General features: G+C 42.7%; 1 protein-coding gene across 4 annotated transcripts in view; it reads left to right on the top strand.

Moving 5' to 3' along the window:
- Positions 1-26,579, top strand: part of wdr7 (WD repeat domain 7) — a 561,078-nt gene that overhangs the window by 441,556 nt on the left and 92,943 nt on the right. For all 4 annotated transcript variants that reach the window (XM_033033128.1, XM_033033119.1, XM_033033110.1 and 1 more), the window contains 3 exons: positions 5,828-5,977; positions 6,377-6,459; positions 9,697-9,796. In XM_033033128.1, the coding sequence (XP_032889019.1) occupies positions 5,828-5,977; positions 6,377-6,459; positions 9,697-9,796 (333 nt within the window). The remainder of the gene's footprint in view (positions 1-5,827; positions 5,978-6,376; positions 6,460-9,696; positions 9,797-26,579) is intronic.

Here is a 26,579-nt window from a genome sequence, read left to right as displayed (position 1 = left end):
CCGATCAGCATCACTTCCAGCCCATCAGGAATGGAAATTGTCCAAGTTATGTTTGTATCATTCCCTCGTGCTATAGCTGGTAACACAATATGAACTTACACACGGATGCAAGTGACACACTGTTCAGCATCTCTGCCACCATTCTCACTGACTCATACAGCCTCTGAGATAGCATTCTGTTTGTCTAATGTAGAGCTGTGGATGAATTATAATTTTTGGAACAGGGAAAAAAATTCTGCAGCTGCACCATCATTTCCATTCTTCTGATGAAGCACTATATCATCTTGAATCAGACATCCTGTAACCTTGATGTCCTTGCCCAAGTTAAGCTTCTGAATTTGATGACGCGCTTTGATAAAGACTCGCTACTACTTCCTCTTAATCACTACCTCTAATGCACTTTCATCTTATCTTCAGTTCAATTCCATACTCATCATTGTCCTGATGAATATAACATAATTAATGTAACACTGGCCTCTGAAATATGTCGGCTTATCATAATCTCTTCCTCGTTGATATCCTACACAAAATTAATTCCACTCTTCCATCGAATCATATAGCGTGGAAATGGGCCATTTGGCCCAACAGCTCCATCCTGAGCATGTCTGTCCATCCGTTCCCCCCCCCCCCCCCCCACCGGGGCTTCCTGAAGTAAATCACAATCTCCTTTGGCTTGCTAACATTGAGGGAGAGGTTGTTGCCATGGCACCAGGTTACAAGATTCTTAGTCTCCTTTCTCATCATTATTTGATATCCGGCCCACTATGGTGGTGTTATCTGCGAACTTGCTGCAATTCAGTTGGAGTGATATTTGGCTGCACAGTCAAGAGTGAATAAAGAGTATAGAAGGGAGGCTGAGAACACACCTTCTGGGAATCAGTGATGAGAATTATTATAGAGGATTATTTGTCTCCTATCCTCACTGATGGTCTGTTGGTCAGTAGGATCGAGTTTCAGAGGGAAGTTCCACGAATTTGGAGATGAGCTTGGTTGTGATACCGGTATTGAAAGCAGAGCTATAGTCAATGAATAGTCTGACAGGTGTCCTTATCCTGGTGTTCCAGAGTTGAGTGCAGGGCCCGGGAGATGGCATCAACCATGGATCTTTTGCGGCAGTAGTCGAATTGCAGAGGATCAAAGCTGATTGGTAGGCTAGATAACCAGCCTCTCGATGCACTTGATGGTGGATGAAAAGGCCACTGGACGGTAGTCATTAAGGCATGAGATTTAGCTGTGAAAAGATGAAGGTTGCTCTTTTAAAAGCTGTCTGTAGAGTTTGCACCGAGAAAGTGCCTGCAAATATAAGAATGTACACACCCATGCTGACACGGCTGTTCTGTGAACCTCTCAACTGAAGATTTTAATCTTAATAGGGCTTTCACAAATAGCATTAATCTGACCCACAGTATGGTTATAATGCTGTTAAAATGTAGTAAAGCAATTTCTAGGCTATTGTTTGCAGTGTAAAACCAGATGGTCATAATTCACTGTTTCCTTCAAGTCTGTCCCCAGTTGAGAGTACTTTTTAAGCAATGGCAAACAAAGCTGTTAACCTAACCAGCAAACTGTGCTACTTGGTGCCTTTTATGGCTAAGCACCACATAGATCAACTGTTCCGTTAGCTTTACTCAGTGTTCCACAAGATTTTGCAAACCTGATCACTTCCCTGGTCAATGTGCCAGATTTGTGCTCACGACTGCCTTCATAGGATAGCTGTCCTGATGCAATTCCTATTCAATTACAATGATCATTTCAATACTTATTCAAATTGATCGCAATAATTGGATCTCAATACATTGCAACATCCTATCGGCTCTTCCGAGTTGGCATTTTACTAAATGTTGAAAGTGATAAGCTTAAGTAACAGGCAACAGTTTGTAAATCTGGGTAGTCATAATTCTACATGCTTGGACATTGTGTGTGGTGTACCACAGGGGTCAGTGCTGGGCCCAAAATTATTTATCATGTACATAAATGATATTTGTAATGTGTCCAATGTCTTGAGGCTGGTTTTGTTTGCAGATGATACAAATATTTTTGGTTCTGGGGAAAATTTTAAACAGCTATTGGATAAAATAATAAAAGAAATGGGTAAATTGAAAATATGGTTTGATAGGAATAAAATTTCATTAAATCTGAGTAAAACTAAAATAATGTTATTTGGTAATTGTAGAATAAATACACTAGTAAGTATAAAGATAAATGGGGTGGAAGTTGAAAGAGTGCATGAAAATAAATTTCTTGGGGTTATAATTGACGATAAAATAAGCTGGAAATCACATATTAAACATGTAAAATTAAAATTGTCAAAAAGTATCTCTATTATACAAAGCCAAGCAAGCTCTGGATTACAAATCACTCCGTATTCTTTATTGTTCATTAATTTTACCCTACCTAAATTATTGTGCAGAAGTCTGGGGTAATAACTATAAAAATTCGATAAACTCATTAACCATGATGCAAAAAAGAGCAATTCGTATTATCCATAATGCTAAGTATCTGGGTCATACGAATCCATTATTTTTAGAGTCAAAATTATTAAAATTAGAAGATTTGGTTACATTCAAAACAGCTCAGATAAAATTTACCTGGAAACATTCAAAAATTATTTAACGAGCGTGTGGGGGGTTACAATTTAAGAGGAATATTTAACTTTAAGAAACAAAGAGTCCGTACGACTAGAAAAACCTTTTGTATTTCGGTTTGTGGAGTAGGTGTGTGGAATAAATTGAACGGGGAATTAAAGCAATGCACAAACATGAATAATTTTAAAATGATATATAAAAATATCATTTTATGTGCATAATAGTTGTATGTATATATATGTCTGTAGGTATTATGGGAAATTGCCTAGGGTAGCATTATTATTATTAATTAATTGATTTTTAAACATGGTAGAAGTGTTGGGGAAAAGGGGTGAGATTTAATAAGTTATTCTTCTTCTCACTCCTTTTCGAGCTTGTACAGACACATTGGAACTTTGCTTTTGTTCTTTTCATTGCTTTGTAAATATTGATTGTAATGTCCAATTGTTTGATAATTTCGATTTTGTTACTATTAATGTCTTTACTTGTTCGGAATAAATAAATAAATAAATAAATAAATAAAGATAAATAAGCTTCTTTCAACATCCATATCATGCATTTTGGGCAAATAAAATTAAGACTGACTATGAGGTAAGACAGACTGGCTATAAAAATATCATGCATGGACCAAGAAAATCCAGGTGAAACAAACGCTGTTGGATTCATTTCAGGAAGGATGATGATGCTGCTTTGTCATAGTAATCTGTCAAGAGGAATTTGTCCTCAGCAGAGGCCTCACCTTTATTCCCTTCCGCCCCACCTCAACGAGCTCCGGGTCGCCACGATGTAGAGCTCTTCTTCCGTCGCCTCCGCCTCCGGACCTTTTTCAATGGGAAGGAATCCTCACCACCCAGTGATGACCCCTTCTCCCGTCTCCAACAGACCCCCTCCTATTGGACTCCCCCGGATGGCCCTCGACCTTCATTAGACCTTTTCATTTCCAACTGCCAGCAGTTCATCAACCGCCTCAACTTCTCCACTCCCCTTACTCACTCTAACCTCTCCCCCCCCCCCGAACGTAAGCCCTCCGCACACTCTGCAGCAACCCCGACTGGATAATCAAACCTGCCGACAAGGGAGGTGCCGTTGTAGTCTGGCGTGCTGACATCTGCCGGACTGAGGCCAGGCGCCAACTCACAGACACCTCCCCCTACTTATCCTTGGACCATGACCCCACAGACGAGCACCAGGCCTTAATCTCAAACACCATTACTGATTTCATCACTTCCGGCTCTCTGCCCTCTAAAGCCTCCAACCTCATCGTTCCCCAGCCCCGCACGGCCCGATTTTATCTTCTCCCCAAAATCCACAAACTGAACTGTCCTGGCAGACCCATTGTTTCTGCTTGTTCATGTCCCACTGAATTAATTTCCACATACCTCAACTCCATCCCATGCCCCCTGCTCTAATCCCTCTCTACCTTTGTCCAAGACACCTCACATGCTCTTTGTCTCCTCAATGACTTCCGTTTTCCAGGCCCCCACTCCCTCATCATTACTATGGATGTCCAGTATATACCTCCATCTCCCACCAGGTGGGTCTTAAAGCCCTCCGTTTCTTCCTCGACCGCAGGACCGGCCAATTTCCGTCTACCAATACTCTCCTCCGCCTAGCAGAGCTGGTCCTTGCCCTGAACAACTTAATTCGACTCCTCCCACTTCCTCCAAATCCAAGACGTAGCTATGGGCACTCGCATGGGCTTAGCTTTGCCTGTCTCTTTGTAGGGTACGTCGACCAATCCCTGTTTCAGGCATACACTGGCCCTATCCCTAAACTCTACTTCCACTACATTGACCACTGCATTGGTGCTACCACCTGCACCCATGCAGAACTCACTGACTTCACCAACATCACCACTAATTTCCATCCTGCACTCAAATTCACTTGGACCATCTCCGACATCTCCCTACCGTTTCTAGATCTCACAGGAAACAGACTATCGACCAATATCTACTACAAACCTACTAACTCCCACAGCTATCTTGACTGCCCTTCTTCCCACCCTGCTTCCTGTAAAGACTATCCCCTACTCCCAATTCTTCCGTCCACGCTGCATCAGCACCCAGGATGAGGTGTTCCATACCAGGGCATCAGAGATGTCTTCATTCTTTAGGAAACGGTGGTTCCCCTATTCCAATATAGATGAGGCTCTCTCACTAGGGTCTCCTCGATATCCCGCAGCTCCGCTCTTGCTGCCCCTCCCCCCATTTGTAACAAGGACAGAGCCCCCCTTGACCTTCCACCCCATCAGCCGTCGCATTCAGCATATAATCCTCCAACATTTTCTCCACCTCCAACAGGATCCCACCACTGGCCACATCTTCCCATCTCCACCTCTTTCTGCTTTCCGCAGAGACCATTCCATCCGCAACTCCCTGGTCAACTCGTCCCTTCCCACCCAAACCACCCCCTCCCCAGGTACTTTCCCCTGCAACCGCAGGAGATGCAACACCTGTCCCTTTACCTCCCCCCTCGAATCCATCCAAGGACCCAAACACTTTGCAGGTGAGGCAGAGTTTCACTTGCACCTCCTCCAACCTCATCTACTGTCTCCGCTGTTCCAGGTGTCAACTTCTCTACATCGGCAAGACCAAGCGCAGCTTGGCGATCGTTTCGCTGAACACCTTCGCTCAGTCCGTCTTAACCTACCTGATCTCCCGGTGGCTCAGCACTTCAACTACCCCTCCCATTCCCAATCTGACCTTTCTGTCCTGGGCTTCCTCCATTGTCAGAGTGAGGCCCTGCGCAAATTGGAGGAACAGCACCTCATATTTCGCTTGTGTAGTTTACACCCCAACGGTATGAACATTGACTTCCCCAACTTCAGATAGCCCTTGCTTTCTCTCTCCATCCCCTCCACCTTCCCAGTTCTCCCACTAGTCTTCCTGTCTCCGACTACATTCTATCTTTGTCCCGCCCCCTCCCCTTACATCAGCCTGAAGAAGGGTCTCGATCCGAAACGTCATCCATTCCTTCTCTCCAGAGATGCTACTTGACCCGCTGTGTTACTCCAGCATTTTGTGTTTACCTTCAATTTAAACCAGCATCTGCAGTTTTTTCTTACACAAGAGGAATGTTAATTGGATATGAACTCCGGCATAAGATAGGAAAGACATAAACCATAATATGACACGTTATTTTAATAAAAATGTACATTCCAAAATCCATTGATGCTGTTTGGTGATAAATAAATCAATCAATTCAAATATATCAATTGCATTTTCGATCTAATTCTTCTGTAGGTTCACAGACACACAGCTTTGGCAGCCAATACTCAGTCCCAACCAAATGTTCACACCAGTACTTTGGCTCGTGCAAAGGGTGAAATTCTCCGAGTGATTGAGATACTGATTGAGAAAATGCCTATGGATGTTGTGGATCTTCTGGTCGAGGTAAGTGGGGAAACATGTAAATGTGTTAAGAGCTATTTTAATCATGACAATATATCTTATCAATTGACCGGTGCTCCAAAAATATTACTGCTGCTTTTTCTTGCTAGCTACTGGCGTTAGAGGGAGGCGTAAGTTATGCATGGAGTGTGCTGATGATATTGAATATTATATGGAAGCTTAGATATTAAATCTGGTGGCAAACATTGATCAGGTGAACTAATCCATCCTGGATGTGTGAAATTTCATGATTGTTTTTGACCTGCGACCATTGACCATTTCAGATTTGCAAGTGGCCGAGAGAGCATGAGATGAGCTAAAAGACGCACAGAGAAGAGGCATTAATATTTGATAATTTAATTTTCTTGATGAATTTAAGAACAATTATATTCACTCTTCTAGGTTATGGACATTATCTTGTATTGCCTTGAGGGATCTTTGGTCAAGAAAAAAGGACTTCAAGAATGTTTCCCATCAATTTGTCGGTAAGTTGAGTGGGGCATTACTGGGCCAATAAACCTTTAATTTCCCCACTTCCCACCTGCTGAGTTCATTCCTATCCACAACTTCCTAATTCCTGCAACATAACTTTCCCCATTTGTCTTTTATTTTGCAGTGGAGGAAGTGGACACAAATGATGAAGAGATGTGGTCACACAATGTAATAGTTTCTGGGATGGTGCCCAAGACTGCCATTGCATACATTTTACAGGATAATATAGAGATGGTAGGCATGATCTGCAGCTAGTTCAGGAAACATGAATGCCACTAATAGCAGCATGCTAAAGTGCATTCTGGCACACAAAGTCTGTTCCACAAAGTGTCAGCTGTGAGCTTCGATGGACAAGCAGAAGCAGAATTCCGATGGGGAAAACACATTGAAATCTCTGCTGCATTCTGCAAGGGAGCCTCTATTCTTTGTTAGCAAGCCTAGGCGACTCCTGAAACTGGACTTGAAGGAGTCCTGAAATCCCTCTTTTTCAGTATGTACATGGTGCTCATCACTTAAGTTATTGTGCACCCATCATTGACGCATCACCTAAAAGATGCTATTGTTTCAATCGCAGCACAGACAGCAGATATCGTATTTTAGTGTGTTGCACTGAAACCTTACACAGAATGGCGCCGTTTACAATGTACAAAGAGCATTGCATCTCTTGCTGTAGGCCAGCAATTTATCTTGCAACAGGGGTTTATCACTGGCTCCATGATGCACCAATCTGCTGTTATTTGTGGGAATGAGGACATTGGTACTTCCATCCTCCATTCCCTGTCAGACAGCCAGCTTGAGCTGCTGCCATACTTGCTGTGCGCAACTGGGTCTTGTGGTCTCAGAGCTGCTCATTGTTCTTTTCTCCATGGCCAACTACAGTTTTTTGGTGGTGCTGAGATTTCCACGAGTAACCTTTATTACACCAATCATCCCATTTGGCCCAACAAGTCTACTCCACCATTCGATTGTGACTGATCTATTTTTCACTATTAGCCCCGTTCTCCTGCCTCTCCTTGTAACCTTTGACGTTTTGGGATTTTTGGAGTCACCAGGCAAGGTAGGAATAGCTTTTTTGCTGAATCATTAAATAAGTAGTTTCATGATCACCAGTAACATAGCAGCATAGAAAATAGGTGCAGGAGTAGGCTATTCGGCCCTTCGAGTCAGCACCGCCATTCAATATGATCATGGCTGATCATCCAAAATCAGTACCCTGTTCTCTTGAAAACATCCAGTGAATTGGTTTCCACTGTCTTCTGTGGCAGAGAAGTTCACAGATTCACAACTCTCTGGGTCTCAGTCCGAAATGACTTGCCCCTTATTCTTAAACTGTGACTCCCCCACCCTGGGCCCAGTACTTTATACTAGCTTTCAGTTCCAATTTTATTTTATAGCTTGAATCTGCGGATGTCCACCGTGTATTCAAACACGTGCCTCTGGAATGATAAAGAAGACCTGTCACATAAGCATTATACCTTTAACCATTATCGTGGAACTTGATGTCAACACTCATCTCTGCAACTGGATACTCGACTTCTTGACAAACAGACTACAATCAGTGAGGATAGGGGACAAATCATTCTTTACGATAACCTTCAACACTGGTGCTCAACAAAGATGTCTCGGCCCCCTTCTTTATTCCTTATACATCCTAGACTCTGCAACCAAGTACAAATCCAACTTGTTTACAAATTTATGGACGACACCACCATAGAGGAACAGATATCGAGTAATGACAAGACGGGGTATAGGAAGGAGATTGAGAATCTCATAACCAAGACAAAGCAACAACCTTTCTCTCAATGTCAGCAAGACAAAGAAGATAGTGATTGACTTCAGGACGCGAGCAGAATACACTGATGGTGCTGAATTAGAGATGGTTGAAAGCTTCCAGTTCCTAGAAGTAAATATCACCAGCAACTTGTCCTGGACTAGCCCTATCTAAGCAATGGCCAAGAAAACACACTAATGCCTCTATCTCCTTCGAAGGCTTAGGAAGTTGGCATGTCCTCAGCAACTCGCACCAACATCTACAGATGCGCCATAGAAAGCATTTCATCGGATGCATCACAGCATGGGTTGGAAACAGCTCCATCCAAGACCTCAAGAAATCTCAGAGAATTGTGGATGCAGCCAAGACCATCACAAAAACCAACCTCCCTTCAATTGACTCCATCTACACGCCACGCTCCCTCGGCAAGGCCACCAGCATAATCAAGGACTAATCTCACCCTTTTTCTTCCCAGCTGTTATCAGGCAACTGAAACATCCTATCACCAACTAGAGAGCAGTCCTGACCTACCATCTACCTCATTGTAGAACCTCGGGCTATCTTTAATCGGACTATACTGGTATCTGTACATTGCAGATGGGTCGATTTTCAGCATGTATAGTTTTCCCGCTGACTGTACAGTTCTTCACTGTGCCTCGGTACATGTAACAATAAACTAAACTAAACTCAACTAAACTGTAGCACCATGGGGCAGAAATTTCAAACTTAACACTTTTGGTAATCCATCTGTAAATACAGTTCTAAATCTGGTAAATTCAGGAACATGTTCAGCGCCTGTGACATCTCTTGATGTTTTGATTCTTATTTTCTTCATAGGAGAAGAAAAATGTACAAAAAAATTGATTTTATATAGTGGCGGCATGTGTAGCGAGGTTGTTTAAGACCATCAGTGTTATTTCCAAGAAATTACACTGAAAGTCAAGAAAGTTACATTATGGATGTATTAAATTTTAGTTTCATATTTTGAAAAGCCATTGAGAGCAACAAATTGTTCAGCACATTCTGTATCAATCTCAACATTAACATAAGTTTTTTTTGACTCTATTTTGTTTTAATATTTGTCTTCAAAAGGTTACCATAACCAATTGACGTGAAGTATCTTCTGAAATTGTATTACATCAGCAACATTCTCTGCAAAATAAGATGAACAATTAGTTTGGAAGATGATCCTTGCATTCTATGTTTTATTAATTGCCTTTATAATGGAAGCTCTTGAGCAAGTCCTTGGCAAATTAATAAATAACTGCCATAGATTGAAAGCAAAATAAATTTTGGCTTTTGATGATGACCATGTTGTTGATACATAATGTCGTCAGAATGTCAGAATTTCATAATATTGTCATGTTAATTTCCATTTGCACATTGCTGCTCTTGAAGATCATTACTATAGCTACATTGGTAAGACTTAAGTCCCTTTGTTTTTCTCTGTGGCTTGTAGGTTCTACATGGTGAGCTACTGTGAGAGGAGTAACAGAATAGCAGTTGGAGCTCGACATGGCTCAATGGCTTTGTACGATATTCGCACAGGAAAATGCCAGGTAAATAGATCATTGTGGCTTTCTCTCCTTAAACTCCAAAAGAGACCAAAGACCAAGACTTATACTGGAACTTACAACTTACCGTGGCGGGTAATATCACAAGCATATCAGGTAAACTAATCAATGACATAAAGTCCTTCCCAGCCATCCTGTGTTGCCATAAACTGCAACCACATACTGGATTTAATGCGAAACTATATATTCAACAGGAAGACTATCTGTTATATTTGGTAAACTATTTTTCATCAATGCCTTTAATTACTAACAATCAGATATTTTGTGACTGATTAGATTTTGATTATTGAAGTATTTTTTTCTACTAATGAATTGAATTAGTTGACAAAATACACATATGCTGACACCAGTTATATCAGTGGCACTTGCTGGGTTGTGAAAAATGATGGCACTGTAATGCACCCACCCCATACTGCCAACTTTTGGATTGTTTGACTTTGCAGTGAAAACTTAGCTCCAGTATAATACAGATATCTTAGCAATTGTCAAACTTGAAAGGGTTCAAGAGAAGATTCACGAGGATGTTGCCAGGACTAGAGGGTGTGAGCTATAGATTCAGATTCAGATTCAGATTCAATTTTAATTGTCATTGTCAGTGTACAGTACAGAGACAACGAAATGCATTTAGCATCTCCCTGGAAGAGCAACATAGCAAATGATTTAAATAAATAATAATAAGTGATAATAAGTGTCCGGGGGGTGGGGGGGTGATTGGCAGTCACCGAGGTACGTTGTTGAGTAGAGTGACAGCCGCCGGGAAGAAGCTGTTCCTGGACCTGCTGGTTCGGCAACGGAGAGACCTGTAGCGCCTCCCGGATGGTAGGAGGGTAAACAGTCCATGGTTGGGGTGAGAGCAGTCCTTGGCGATGCTGAGCGCCCTCCGCAGATAACGCTTGCTTTGGACAGACTCAATGGAGGGGAGCGAGGAACCGGTGATGCGTTGGGCAATTTTCACCACCCTCTGCAGTGCCTTCCGGTCGGAGACAGAGCAGTTGCCATACCATACTGTGATGCAGTTGGTAAGGATGCTCTCGATGGTGCAGCGGTAGAAGTTCACCAGGATCTGAGGAGACAGACGGACCTTCTTCAGTCTCCTCAGGAAGAAGAGACGCTGGTGAGCCTTCTTGATCAGAGTTGAGGTATTGTGGGTCCAAGAGAGGTCATCGGAGATGTTGACTCCCAGGAACCTGAAGCTAGAAACACGTTCCACCTCCGTCCCGTTAATGTGGATGGGGGTGTGCGTGCCGCCCCTGGACTTCCTGAAGTCTACAATGAGCTCCTTGGTCTTCTTGGAGTTAAGGGCCAGGTTGTTGTCAGCGCACCATGCTGCTAAGTGCTGGACCTCCTCCCTGTAGGCCGACTCATCGTTGTTGCTGATGAGGCCAATCACCGTTGTATCATCTGCATACTTGATGATGGTGTTAGTACCATGTACAGGTGTGCAGTCATAGGTGAAGAGGGAGTAGAGGAGGGGGCTCAGCACACAGCCCTGTGGAACGCCGGTGTTCAGGGTGAGGGTTGAAGAGGTGTGCTTGTCTAACCTAACAGACTGGGGTCTGTTGGTTAGAAAGTCCAGTATCCAGTTGCAGAGGGAGGGGTCGATGCCCAGGTTACCGAGTTTGGTGATCAGTTTTGATGGTATAATGGTGTTGAATGCTGAGCTGTAATCGATGAACAGCATTCTTACGTAAGTGTCTCTGTTGTCGAGGTGGGAGAGGGCGGAGTGAAGTGCCGTTGAGATGGCATCCTCCGTACTCCTGTTCTTGCGGTAGGCAAACTGATAGGGATCCAGTGTGGGGGGTAGGCAGCTTTTGAGGTGTGCCAGGACCAGCCTCTCGAAGCACTTGGTGATGATGGGGGTAAGTGCAACTGGGCGGAAGTCGTTGAGGCTTGCCGCAGTGGAGTGTTTTGGCACTGGCACGATGGAGGTGGATTTAAGGCACGTGGGGACAACTGCTTGGGCAAGTGACAGGTTGAAGATGTCAGTCCAGACGTCTGTCAGCTGCGCAGCACAGGCCCTGAGCACGCGCCCGGGGATGCCGTCAGGGCCAGCAGCTTTACGTGCATTAGTCCTACTCAGTGCCACAAATACGTCGTAGGGGGTGAGTGTGAGGGGTTGGTGATCGGCAGGTAGCACAGCCTTGATGGCTGTCTCTAGATTGTCCCTGTCGAAGCGGCCATAGAAGTGGTTAAGCTCCTCAAGGAAGGAGGCGTCGCTGGATGTGGGGGTGGTGTTGGAGGGTCTGTAGTCCGTGATGGCCTGGATGCCTTGCCACATGCGTCGGGGGTCGGAGTTGTTGTTGAAGTGCTCCTCAATCCTGAGCTTATGGCAGTGCTTGGCCTTCTTGATGCCCCTCTTCAGGTTAGCCCTGGCTGAACTGTAGGCTCGAGCATCGCCTGACCTGAAAGCGGTGTCCCGTGCTTTCAGCAGTAGCCTGACCTCGCTGTTCATCCATGGCTTCTGATTCGGGAATATGGTCACCTGTTTGAGGGAGGTGACACTATTGATGGTGGAGTTTATAAAGTCCAGAACAGAGGATGTGTAGGAATCAATGTCCGTGTGGGAGTCAAGGGTGGCCTGGGCTGCAAACGCCTTCCAGTCAGTGTTTCCAAAACACTGCTGAAGTGTGAAGTCCGCTTCCTCTGACCAGACTTTAACTGTCCTCACAGTTGGTTTAACCCGTCTGATGAGTGGGGAGTACTTAGGGAGCAGGAACAATGAGACGTGATCAGACTGACCAAGGTGGGGGAGGGGGATGGCTTTGTAAGCTTCAGCCATGTTGGTGTAGACTTTGTCCAGTGTCTTGTCTACTCTAGTGGGGAAGGAGACATGTTGGTGGAATTTGGGGAGTACAGTCTTCAGGTTAGAGTGATTGAAGTCACCCGCAACAATGAAGGCTGCCTCGGGGTTGTGCGTCTGTTGATTGCTAATGGCAGTATGCAGCTCTTTCATTGCAAGCTTGGCATTAGCATCAGGAGGGATATAGGCTGCAGTCACAACAGTGGAGGTGAACTCTCTGGGCAGATAGAACGGTCTGCATCTAACCAAGAGGAACTCAAGGTTAGCTGAGCAGTGACTCTCGATGATGGTGGAGTCCGTGCACCATGCTTTATTTACATAAATGCACAGACCCCCACCTCTGGTCTTACCGGAGTCTGATGTCCTGTCCGCTCGGAGTAAATGACGCCCCGATAGCTGGATGGCGCTGTCAGGAACGTCAGTGTTGAGCCAAGTTTCCGTGAAGATCAGGATGTTGCAGTCCTTGATCCAGCTGTGGGAGGTGATCCTTAGCCGGAGTTCGTCCATTTTGTTTGCCAGTGAGCGCACGTTGGCGAGGAAAAGGCTAGGAATCGCTACCCTGTGTGGGGCTAGCTCTAACCTGGCCTTTAACCCACCTCTGCGTCCCCGGCGGTGTTTTCGTACGCGTCGCCGTCTGTTGGTGCTTCTGGTCGGCCGAGCTGGCTTGGTGCGCGCTGGTGTTCTGCCGCTTCGTTGCTCCGCGTCTGCGTCTCCGTGACTCCGCAGGCGTTCTTCAGCCCCGCGGCTCTGCTGATGGTCTCCAGCCCCGGGGCTTACCTGGCGTTCTCCAGCCCAGCGGGTCGGGTGGCGGTCTCCAGCTCCGCGGTGTTCTCCAGCTCCACGGGTCGGGTGGTGTTCTCCAGCTGCGAGGGTCAGGTGAGCTCCACGGGTCGGGTAGCGTTCTCCAGCTCCACGGGTCGGGTGGCGTTCTCCAGCTCCACGGGTCGGGTGGCGTTCTCCAGCTCCACGGGTCGGGTGGCGTTCTCCAGCTCCACGGGTCGGGTGGCGTTCTCCAGCTCCACGGGTCGGGTGGCGTTCTCCAGCTCCACGGGTCGGGTAGCGTTCTCCAGCTCCACGGGTCGGGTGGCGTTCTCCAGCTCCGGGACTCACCTGGTGTTCTCCAGCTCCACGGGACGGTTGGGCTCCGCGGGTCGGGTGAGGGCCGCGGGTCGGGTGGGCGCCGCGGGTCGGGTGAGGGCCGCGGGTCGGGTGAGGGCCGCGGGTCGGGTGAGGGCCGCGGGTCGGGTGAGGGCCGAGGGTCGGTTGGGCTCCGCGGGTCGGGTGAGGGCCGAGGGTCGGGTGAGGGCCGCGGGTCGGGTGAGGGCCGCGGGTCGGGTGAGGGCCGCGGGTCGGTTGGGCGCCGCGGGTCGGGTGAGGGCCGAGGGTCGGTTGGGCTCCGCGGGTCGGGTGAGGGCCGAGGGTCGGGTGAGGGCCGCGGGTCGGGTGGCGGTCTCCAACCCCGCGACTCACCTGGCGGTCTCCAGTCGGATGCTCTGTTGCTCTGATGAGCTCAGACGGAAGACGGAGATCGCCCAGAAAGTTGTTGCAGCCGCAGGAACCGAAGTCCAGAAGTTCCTGTTGGCTGTACGAGATGGATACAAGACTGCTCCGAGTGAGCAGCCTTGAAACAGGTAAGGGGATCGTCGCTATTTTTCCCATTCTAGGGAGACACAGGGCGTCGCGGTGTGCCCGCGCCGCCGCCATTTTGGAACAGGGAGAGGTTGAGTAGGCTGGGTCTCTATTCCTTGGAGCACAGGAGGATGAGGGGTGATCTTATAGAGATGTATAAAATCATGAGAGGAATAGATCAGGTAGATGCAGTCTCGTGCCCATTGTAGGGGAATCGAGGACCAGAGAACTTAGGTTCCAAGGGGAAAAGATTTAATGGGAATCTGAGGGGTATGGAACAAGCTGCCAGATGAGGTAGTTGAGGCTGGAACTATCCCAACGTTTAAGAAACAGTTGGCCAGGTACATGGATAGGACAGGTTTGGAGGGATATGGACCAAGCGCAGGCAGATGGGACTAGTGTCACTGGAAAAAGTTGGCCGGTGTGGGCAAGTTGGGCCGAAGGGTCTGTCTCCACGCTGTATCACTCTATGACTCTATAACTATATAAATACTAATAGTCAGACATTTTTTTCAGTTGAATTGCTTGTCTTCTAAAATACACAAGTTTGCCAGTGTACCCTGTTGTGATCTAAAATGGTGGGCACTGCAATCTTAGCTTCAGTCTGAAATGTGCTGCAAGTTAATCTGTAGTCTTATTATTTTATTTGCCATCCATGCTATACCATTTGAAACTCTATATCAGGTTGTGGTACTATCCCCATATTGAAGATTTCAGACAAATCAGTTTTTCAAAATGAATTCTGGTAATGAGTGATGCAGGAATTTTGTGCATTATATGCATTGAATCTAGGTTGCTATCCAGTTCTCACCGATGGAATTAATAATTTATTTTTGAAATGTTACACAGCTCCAGCTGATCGGGCATGTTGGACGGTGTGGGCAAGTTGGGCCGAAGGGCCTGATTCCATGCTGTATGACACTATGAAATGCATGAACCATAATATTCACAACAGAAACCTTCCAATAGAACTGCAATCTTATAGAGATGTACAAAATCATGAGATGAATAGATCGGGTAAATGCAGTCTTTAACGCAGAATAGGAGAATCAAGAACCAGAGGACATGGGTTTAAGCAGAGGGGGGGAAAAATTTAATAGGAACCTGAGGGGTAACATTTTTACACAAAGGGTGGGAGGTATGTGGGACAAGCTGCAAGAGTAGGTAGTTGAGGCAGGTACTATTGCAATGTTTAAGAAACATTTTGACAGGTACATGGATAGGATAGGTTTAGAGGATATGGGCTAAATGCAGCAGGTGCGATTAGTGTACAAGGGGGCATGTTGGTCGGTGTGGGTAAGGAGCCGAGGACCTGTTTCCACGCTCTATGACTATGAGGTTGTTTGTTGCATTAGATTTGGGGAATCTCAGAGAGCTTGGTTTACAAAATAGAGAAATACCACTTCAGTGCACCTATAGATGGTCTTTTGAGATTGGAGTTGTGTAACTGCATGTATCAAACTTTGTAATGCATGCCACGAGAGTGCTTGGTTCTGGGACTGAATCAGAATCTTTGTCCATGGAAGAAGAGGCAGATTCATCAGTGTCTGAAATGGAAATGTTTTTTTCATTATGTACCAGGCAAATGATAGATAGATGGGCAGTATACCTACGGTGCACCGTGCATGAACAAGCACATCTCCATTCACTCTTCTATTGATTTCTCCTGCAACTAACTAAATGCACTGGTGTAGTATTTTATGAATATTTCTGAGTGAAGTATTAAACTGAATTCAATGCGTGATGTAGACTTTTGAAGTATACTACACAAGTTATTTTATGGAAGATTAAAACCCCTGCCCTTTTATGTAGGATTAAGAGGATAATGTCACAACAGGTGGAGTAATAGGGTTAGATTTTCAGGCTTCCCTAAAAGGGCACGTGCTTTTAGGCTGTAGTTGCACTCTCAATGCTGTTTGACACTGATATCTGTCTTTTCAGTGATAAGAGAAAAGAGTATTAAGTTATGATCCTCCATTAGCATTACTGGGAAAGAACAGCATGTGTGTAGATAAATGCATCAGTAAACCTTGTGGATGTGACTGGGTCTGAAATTGCATATACTTTTCAAGGACCTATGATTCTAACATTGATCACCTCTGGCCTTCAATAGATCCTTCAGTGGCATTCCACTTTCTGTTCTATTGAAGCAACAGTGGAGTACGGACATCTTGTGTTTTATGCATGTTTGATTTATGCATTTTTGAAATAATTTATATGTTCCTTTAATACCAAAGCATGATTTATGCACTCGTATTTCCAGAATAACGCACTCAAATGTACTATTGACAGCGTAGTCGCGTTGTATCGTTAATTTATGTTTTTTTAAATTATGTGCCACACTTCAATCACCTACCCGCGGCGTGAAACGCGAGGTGCCTGTACTTTGAAATGTTTCTAATTCTTAATTTCACAAAATAACTTGGGAATGGGGTAATATGGGAGAAAGAATTGTCTAAAGGTCAGAGGTACCTTAAAAGTACCATCATGAGCCAAGGAAAGGATGAGAATTGCTAAAATGGCTGCAAAATGGCAAAAAGCATTTCACTTCACTACACCTAGGTGTATGTGAATGTGACTAATAAAATACCTTTGAAAATACCTTTGAAATGGTAGCATAAACCTAGGATTTAGCAAAGTGTCAAAATAAAGAGATTCAAGGAAAAACATGTTAAAGTTGTTGAAGAGGAAGAAGAAGGTATGATTGTGTTTGATAAAGGCTTTTGCCTACCCTCAGAGATGACACAAACAGAAGGGAATATGCTTTACGAATGGGATGAAATGATTCTTTGAGATCCATTCGTTATCAGAGACTCATTTCCTTCCACAGATGCTGCCTTTACTGCTGTGTTCCTCCTGCCGCACTCATTTTTAACTGAAAATAATTCTTGTGTTGCTTTTCAAAGAAATCTGTGACAGTTTTGTTCTGATGAACCATGATTTTATTTATTTTTCAACTTTTATTCAACATCTTTAAACAGAATGTAAAATTTTGACGTGTTTTAAAATATTTTTCTGACATGGGGTGGGGGGTTGCTGCATGGAATTTCTTGCCTTAGAAAAGCATAATTGAATATTTTCACAGAGTAATAAAAAGGTTATATAGCCCACGCATCCATTCCAGTCCATTTCAGTTTTCTGACGTTAGAAACTTCTGCCAGAGTTTTCATATTTGGTCCCAGTAAATAATATCAGCTACTGTTTGAAATATAGTTATTTTAACAGAGAAATGTAGAAACTAAAAATATCAATGTCTTTGTCAAACTTGCATTGAAGTTATTTTTTATGTTATACATTTTACTGTTTCTATTGGCTGCTCAAAATTTGAGATGGTCTTGAAAATACATCAGTTGAAAAAAAACACAGGTGTGTTTACAGTAAATAATGCAGATTCTTTAAGCTTCAAAAGCGCTGTTGGCTCAATAGGACTGAATTATCTCAAGGCTAAAGGTGTTGATGGGCAGGTTCATTGCTGCCCACAGCCACATTGTTTGGTTTGTTGAGTGCACTGTAGCAGTCATGCCTGTGGGTCTCATTGCCCTTGATTTCATTGATACACTGAAGTACCTTATCTCATGATTTCCAAATCCTTTCAGAATGCGTTGTCTGCTCTGACCGCTGGCTGTTTGTTAATGAGATTGTCTCTGTTTACTGTTCAGTGCTTGCTGTATCTTTCCTCGGACTGTTCAGATCAACATAATGATTTTGTTCTGCCAACACAATGGTTTCTTCATAACAAAGGTTTTTGCACAGTTTATAATTATTGTCGACAATATTTAACAAAGTGCTTTTTGTGTAATGCAGTTGTTTATTGTTGACTTTGAAAAAGACAAGTACATGGTAAAAAATAGAGTAAGGCAGTCCCATTCATCCATTGGATTTGAGGCCTTGTGCAACATTATACAGCCTTTGATTCACTTTGATCTTTGTCTCTATATGTAATATTGACAAAATACAATTTTATGCACTTTCTACAGTGGAGTTTGATTACACAAGAAGTAATGCAGACTGAGACCTTTCGGAGGAGACCTTGTATTCAAGCCAAGAACCCATCCTCCATCGCACATGTTTTCATAATCTTGAGTTGCAGCATCAATCCTGTGCTTTCGCAGGAAGACAGGCAAATACATTCATGAAAGTGGATTCCTCTTAAAAAAACTTTCAAGGCAGTAAGAGCAAGTTAAGAGTTTAAAACCACAAGAGAGGTGCAGAGAATTTATAACAGGAAAAGAGAAGGCAAAGTTGCGAAAGAGCAGAAGAGGCAGGCAAGTGTTTAAAGGAGCAAAGGTGCAGGCCAAAAATTTAAAGTGTGAGTCATCAGCTGGCGAGTATTGTAGCATTTCTTTTCCTACCTTAAGGATTTGAGGCTAAATTATAATAAAAGGCTAGAAGTACAGAACAAAATTCAAAACAATCTTATTAACCAGGTTAAAATCACTACAAATCAACAAATGAATGATATACGAAACATTTTAAGAAAATCAGTGAACAAAGTTGGCATGGAAGAACATATTTGCTTTGGAGAAGTGCACAAAAGGTTTTCACCGGATTAATTTCCATGGAGTTAAGCAGAATAGACCTACATTCAATGGAATTCAGCAAAATAGCACGATCTCATTGCATAGAAACATAAAAAAAGTAGGTGCAGGAGGAGGACATTCGGCCCTACGAGCCAGCACCGCCATTCATTGTGATTATGGCTGATCATCCACAATCAGTAACCCGTGCCTGCCTTCTCCCCATACCGCTTGATTCTGCTAGCCCCAAGAGCTCTATCTAACTCTCTTTTAAATTCATCCAGTGAATTGACCTCCACTGCCTTCTGTGGCAGAGAACTCCACAAATTCCCAACTCTCGGGGTGAAAAAGTTTTTTTCCCATCTCAGTTTTAAATGGCCTCCCCATTATTCTTAAAACGCTGGTTCTGGACTCCCCGGATACAAATAAGTGGACATTGACACATCATTGACACAAACACGATTTTGTGGTTTTGATGGGAAAGATTCAGTGAGCAGCAATCACCTGTGAGGGAGCATAAAAATAGAGTCCGTGGTAAGTGATAAGGATCTGGCAAGAAAATGCATTTGAGCTTAGAGAACTGGGGAACCACAATGTTTTGTGCAGTTCTGGTCACCCCAATACAGGAAGGATGCCGAGGCTTTGGAAAGGGTGCAGAGGATGTTTAACAGAATGATCTCTGAATTAGAGGGTATTATCTACAAGGTGAGGTTGGACAGACTTGGATTGCTTCATCTGGAACGGCAGAGGTTGAGGGGAGACCAGATAGAAATGGATAAAATGATACATAGATAGAGTAGACAGTCAGAAGCTTTTTCCCAGGATGAAAATGTCAAATACTGGAGGGTATATCTTTAAGGTGAGAGGGGCAAAGTTTAAAGGAGATGTGCATTATTTTTTACAGAGAGGGAGGGGTGGGTGCCTGGAACACGCTGCCAGAAGTGGTGGAGAGGGTAGATATGATAGTGGCCTTTAACGCACTTTTCGATAGGCTACATTTAGGTTTAATTTTGTCAGGTGTACTGAAGTACAGTGAAAAGTTTTTTCATGTTATACAAATATATACCAGACATAAATACAATCAAGTCAAACTTGAATAAAATAGAGAGAGCAAAGAGGAAGAGTGCAGAATATAGTTCTCAGCATTGTAACGCATTAGTTCCATCGACAAACTCCAATGCCACAGGGTTGAGGTGAATTGGACAGTACCCGATCTTTTATGGAAAGATTATTCCAGTAGAGGGGAAGAAGCTGTTCCTGAGTCTGGTGGTGTGCGCTTTCAAACTTCTGTATTTTCTGCTGGATGCGAGGAGGGAGAAGAAGGATTGACCGGGGTGAGATAAGTCTTGGATTATGTCGGCAGATCTTCCGTGTAGATGGAGTCATTGGTGGGAAGTCTGGACAGCTTGATAGACTTTACATCTACAACTCTCTGCAATTCATTGCAGGGAATGGAGGGATATGGATTATGTGGAGCCAGGTAAGAGTGGGTCTTGGCACTGCTATTTTGGGCCAAAAAGCCTGCTCATGTGCTGTATTGTTCTATGTTGTGTTTTTAATGGTAAAAAACCTTGCAGGACAAGATGATCTACCTATGCACTTCTTTCATATTTTGTGCTGACCCATTTCAGGTTTGAATAAAGAGAAAGCCATTAGCATGATGCGCGAGCGCCTTATTGATATAGCCTTGAATTATCTTAGAGTTTCATTCCCTTAACCTATTAGAACTGCATTAAAACATATAAGCAGGCTTAGCAGCCCACTTTCAGTGAAAGCAACATGCCCAAATGGCAGTTCCAATGATTTTCAACCCAATGTTTTCTCGAATGACCTACAAAGATTGGAAAAGAAGAAAGAAAACTTCAAATGTCTGAAAATATGAGGAAAATCAAACCTATAAACTTAAATTAAATAGGATACATTGGCTGTCCTCCCCATCAGTGTTGTCATTTTTACATTGAAATTATTATAGTAAATTGTAATGACTTGTCCCTCTGATAAACCTTATAAACAGAGGGCATCACACAAAGTAAGAGGGAACGAGCTATGACATGTGGAGAAGATATTAGGTTCATAAACTGAAACATTACTTAATTATTTTGTTGGTGAGAAAAGTGGCCAGTTGAAGATTCGGACAGATAATTTAAGAGAGTGATTCAATGAGACTGAAAGATGTTGCTATCAGAGGGAGTCAGTACTGATGTGCCAGATTTTAGTTTAATTTAATTTAGTTTAGAGATACAGCATGGAAACAGGTGCTTTGGCCACCGAGTCCACGCCAACCAACAATCGCCCAAACGCTAGTTCAATCTTACACACTGTGGACAATTTACAGAAGCCAATTCACCTACAAACCTGCACATCTTTGGGATGTGGGAGGAAACCCGTGCACCCAGAGGAAGCCCACGCAGTTGTAAATACGCCCCTAAAGTTTTACCCCCCGAGTCTAGTTCAGTAAAAACACTGACTCAAGCACTGGACCAACTAATCTTTATTGTTAGAATAAAATTATATGTCTCATTGAGATACCCTCTCATCCTTCTAAACTCCAGAGTGTACAAGCCCAGCTGCTCCATTTTCTCAACATATGACAGTCCCGCCATCCCGGGAATTAACCTTGTAAACCTACGCTGCATCCCTCAATAGCAAGAATGTCCTTCCTCAAATTAGGGGACCAAAACTGCACACAATACTCCAGGTGTGGTCTCACTAGGGCTCTGTACAACTGCAGAAGGACCTCTTTGCTCCTATATTCAATTCCTCTTGTTATAAAGGCCAACATGCCATTCGCTTTCTTCACTGCCTGCTGTACCTGCATGCTTACTTTCATTCGGTGGCCTTGCACCCTGCTTGAAGTGGTGTGAAACTGCACTTGAGTTCGGTGGCCTTGCACCCTGCTTGAAATGGTAGGAAACTGCATTTGAATTTGGTGGCCTTGCACCGTGCTTGAAATGGAATTTAAAGGAATAGCCGTGAGTCAACTGCCAGCCCACCAGCCGTGAGTGAGCTGCCAGCACATCAGGCTTGAGTGACTGAGCTGCCACCCCAAGAATCCATTTGGCCCACAATGTCCATACTAGCCCTCTGTAAACCAGTCCCTTCAGCCCACAACACCCATACTAGCGCTCCAGAAAGCCCCCCTCCACTGGCCACCAATATTGGAATTGGTGGAGAGGTGGAATATTGCAATGGTGGACCAGCCCTACAGTGTGAACATGGGACCCAACGGATCCTACTTAGTCTAGTATCCTTCTAGTTTCATGTCCACCTCCACCTAATTGAAGATCTCAGTAACTTCCAGTGTCCGTCAGATAGTTTCCAATAGAATGGTGAGCGCAGTTGCTGGAAAACTTGTAAAGCAGTGGATTTTTATGTCATCTGACTTCTGTAAACCTAATTAAACTTACCTTTCCCATAGCAGTTGTTTGTTAAGTCGCATCCATAGCTCTGCTCCTTAGGAAACATTTTAAATCAAACTGACTTTTGTTTCTTCACAGACATTAACTAACTAACTAACTAACTAACTAAGTAATTGAAGCTCTTTTCTTTTATTGACTATCGGCAATTTTAGCTCTTATGCCTGGGAATGTTTTAATTCCTTGGTTAAACAAAGATATTGGCATAAAAAAATAGACTGAATCTTTTTTTAAAGCCTCTTACAGTAATTGAGTGGTAAATCCAGATGAGGCACCCACTGCTTTACTGCTGGAAGAGTTAATTATCATTTACTTTAAACTTAAGATTATGTGTTCATTTGCGACATTCAGCAGATCAGGTAGCATCTGTAGAAATGGATACAGAAGGTGAAGGCACTTTATCATCTATTTTTAATTGAATGAAATATTCCTGATTTTCTTTGAGCCTTTAATTTCCACTACTTTTCTTCCTTGTGTATGTGTTGATTACCTTGCCTATATACCTAAAGTTATCAGTTAATTTAAACCACATGCATTTTTCCCATCTTCAGAATTTGCACATTCCCTATCCAAACACATTGCATTGATCCAATTTTCAATAATGGAACGATGGCACCTGTGGCTTGTAAACTGAGGAAAGGGAAATTAAGACCTAAATCCAAGGTGATGTGAATGTAGTTATCTCATCTTACTGCTAGTAATACAGCTTCAGAATTGACACATATTCCAGCCATTGCAAAGAGGAAAGGGTGATGGAGTGTGAGATTCAAGCAACTTTACTATTATAATTTACGATCTAATGTTTCTTAGAGAATCTTAACAAACAAATGTGGGCCATTAATTAAGCATGATTTCTAGTATTTTATATATTTAATTCAAAATTTGATTTCCATATTTGGTAACCCATGCAAGTTTTATATTAAGTTTTACCTTTTAAAAAATGGATATATCACTTTATCCAAAGTTTTTGGTGTTTGTAACGTTTCTAGGTTTAATATGTTGACAACCAGAATATAATCTATTTATAAAAATTAATTTTCACCAGTAATCACATTGATTATAATGTTCTTTAACTTAGCACTGAACCTGCTCTGGAAGCACTTAGACTTCCCATTATTAAACATTTCTACCTTGGTGAGATAAAAAAATAGATAAATAAATCAAGTTCCTGACAGCTTATATTTGCCACTCAGATATTCTGTGATGATGAGATTGTGGAAGGATGTTCCTATTGGTATTATTATATTGTACTTGAGAGTGATAGAAGTGCTCAGCAACAAAACGGGCTCTTCAGCCCACTCTGCTCATGCTGATTGTAGTCTCGATCTCACTAATTCAATTAGATCTGTGGCCTACAATGCATCTACTTGTCCAGATGCTTTTAAAATGTCTTTAGAGTATCTGCCTTCACTACCTCTCAAGGTAGTGCATTCCAGGCACTAATCACTCGTGAAATAAACCCTCCAATCCATTCTAAACATCCTCTTATCTTTGATCTGTTCCCTTTATTATATATTTGAGATATAAGGAACTTGCAGATGCTGGAATATTGAGCAAAACACAAATTGCTGGAGGAATTCAGCGTGTCAGACATCATCTGTGCAGGGAATGTACAGGTGACATTTCAGGTTGGGTCCCTTCTTCAGACCTGAAGAATGTCACCTGTCCTTTCCCACCACGGATACTGCCTGACCTGCTTAGTTCCTCCAGCACTTTGTGAATTACGTCATTTGCAATTTCATTGCTGAATACTGAATCTACTCTTCAGGTTTTATCAGATAGAAAATTATAATAAAACGCATCAGTCCGTGATTTTGGGCATAAATATGTGCAGCTAAATTGGTGGAATAAAAAAATGATTCAGGAATAAATCGATAATTATTTGTATTAAAAGTTAATTGTAAAAATTGACTACCAATAAATGTACAATACCATTGGAACAAAAATTCCAACCACATTTTTCATTTTTATATCATATTATGAATATTACATTAATCCCGTGTACCTTTATCTTCTTGATCAATCTACAATGGGACAATTTATCAAATGCCCTACTAAAATCCATGTAGACAACACCCACCATCCAACACTCATCGATCTCCTTCATCACTTCCTGAATATCTTGACTAAGTTAGTAAGACACGACTTGCCGTGTTCATAGTCATGCTGACTGTCTCTAATTAACCCACTCTCTTCAAGATGGGAGTAAATTATATCCCAAAGAGTCCTCTCCGATAGCTTTCCTACCACAAATATGAGACTCTGGATACCCTGGATTTGCTGTACTTTTAGCTACTCTTCAATCCTCTGGGACCTAGCCTGTGAATGGAGAAGATGCAAAGATCTTCATCAATGCTCCTGCAATCACCTCTCTCACCTCTCTCAATAACCTGGGATAAGTCCCATCAGGTCCTCGGAATTTATCCACCTTAATGGTCTTCAAGTGCCCCACCACCTCCTCTCCTTAATCTCAAACTACCATTGCATATTGGTATTCTCCACACTGACATCACTGACCTCCTTGTCCTTCTTGGTGAAAATAGATGCAAAGTACTTACATAGTACATTGCCTACATCCCAGACTCCAAGCATAAATTCCTGTCTTGATCCTTTAGCAGTCCTAGCTCTCTCTGGTTACTCTCTTGTTTGTAATATCGAGATTAAAAAGCTTTGGAATTTTCTTTAATCATCTCAACAAAGTCATTTTGTGACCTCTTTTGGCCCTTCTAATCGTCTGTTTGAATTCTTTCCTCCTTTCTTTATATTCCTCAAAGGCCCTGTCTGATTTCATCCTCTTGCATGCGTTTTATTTTTCTTCGTGACCAAATTTAGAACCTCTTCAGTCAAATAAGTTTCCCTTACTTTGTCATCCTTATCTCTCCTCCTCACTGGAACATGCTGGTTCTGAACTTTGACCAAGTGGCCTTTATACAAATCCCACATGTCTGATGTTGACGTACCTAATACCAATTTGCTCCCAGTGTACCCTACTGAAAATCTGCTTAATAACTCGACCCGAAACATTACCCTTTCCTTCTCTCCAGAGATGCTGCCTGTCCCACTGAGTTACTCCAGCTTTTTGTGTCTATCTTCTTTAATAACATTGTAGTTTGCCTTACTCCAATTTATTACTATTTGCAAGGTCCAGCCTTCTCCCTATTCAAAACAATCTTAAAACTAATGGTGTTGGGATCACTATCACCAAAATGCTCTTCCACAGAAACACCAGTCAAGGCTAGGCTTATTTCCCAACACAAGGTCCAATCTGAAGAAGAGTTCTGACCCGAAACATCATCCACCTTTTTTCTCCAGGGATGCTGCCTGACCTGCAGAGTTACTCCAGCACTTTGTGTCCATCTTTGGTATAAAACAGCATCTGCAATTCCTTTCTACACAAGGACCAGTATGTTCCCTTCTTAGGTTGGACCATCCATACAGTGTTGCAAGAAACATCATAGTCATTTGTTTTCAGAATTACAAATGTAGATAAATTATTAACTTCTATTGCTATATGATGCCATTTTCTGAAACATTGGGAATTGGTTATGACTTTGTATATTAGCTGATGTTTGCATTATTTTGCTTATGAACCATTTGAAATGTCTAAATAGATAGGCTTACAATAAAACTGGCTACAAATAGAAACCAGTTAAATTATGGCAAGCAAAATTACCCAAATTTTAGTTCCTGTACTAAATGGTTTTAATTGTGTGATATAATTGTGTGTTGTTATTATTACATGTATGGCTGCAGGCAACAGCATTTCGTTCAGACCGAAAGGTCTGAATGACAAATAAAGGATTCAATTCAATAAATGAAAGATATTTGTTTATGTCAGCTACTAATAACATTTCAGAATTCTGAGTCACTGCATTCCTTAGCAATTGAAAATATCTTTGTCATTTATAATATGTTCCACTGACATATATATCTCTGTTCTGTGATTGCTCATTGACATCTGATATCAGGATTGAAGGTTGTCTTTCAAAAGCATATGACTGACATAAATTATTAATGGTGCAAGGACTCCCAGAGTAGGTTAACAAAAGCAGATCCTTGTTTTGTGGTAATATGTTTTCTGCTCTTGTGTGAGCTTAATAAATGGACACTGATTATTCAGTTTCTTCCAAATATTTTCACCATTCAAGATGATTTAGACAAAATGTTGCAACTGAAGATGTGAAATAAAGCTAGAAGGCTCAATTGGCATCATAAATCTGTTGAGTCCTTTGAAGTAATTGGGTGGGATAGTACATGTGGTTAATACTCTAAATGTTAATTTTGACTAATGTATAGAATAAATATGAAAATATATGTTTAAGTACAAAAATAAACCATATTATGAGAGGAAAGATTTTTCTACCCTGATTTATTTCAGCTACATATGTACCTGGCAAGTTACATTG

The sequence above is a fragment of the Amblyraja radiata genome, chromosome 1, assembly GCF_010909765.2.
Source record: "Amblyraja radiata isolate CabotCenter1 chromosome 1, sAmbRad1.1.pri, whole genome shotgun sequence".
Taxonomy (NCBI): domain Eukaryota; kingdom Metazoa; phylum Chordata; class Chondrichthyes; order Rajiformes; family Rajidae; genus Amblyraja; species Amblyraja radiata.
Note: the sequence above shows the minus strand (reverse complement) of the source record. Positions and strands in the feature narration are given on the sequence as shown.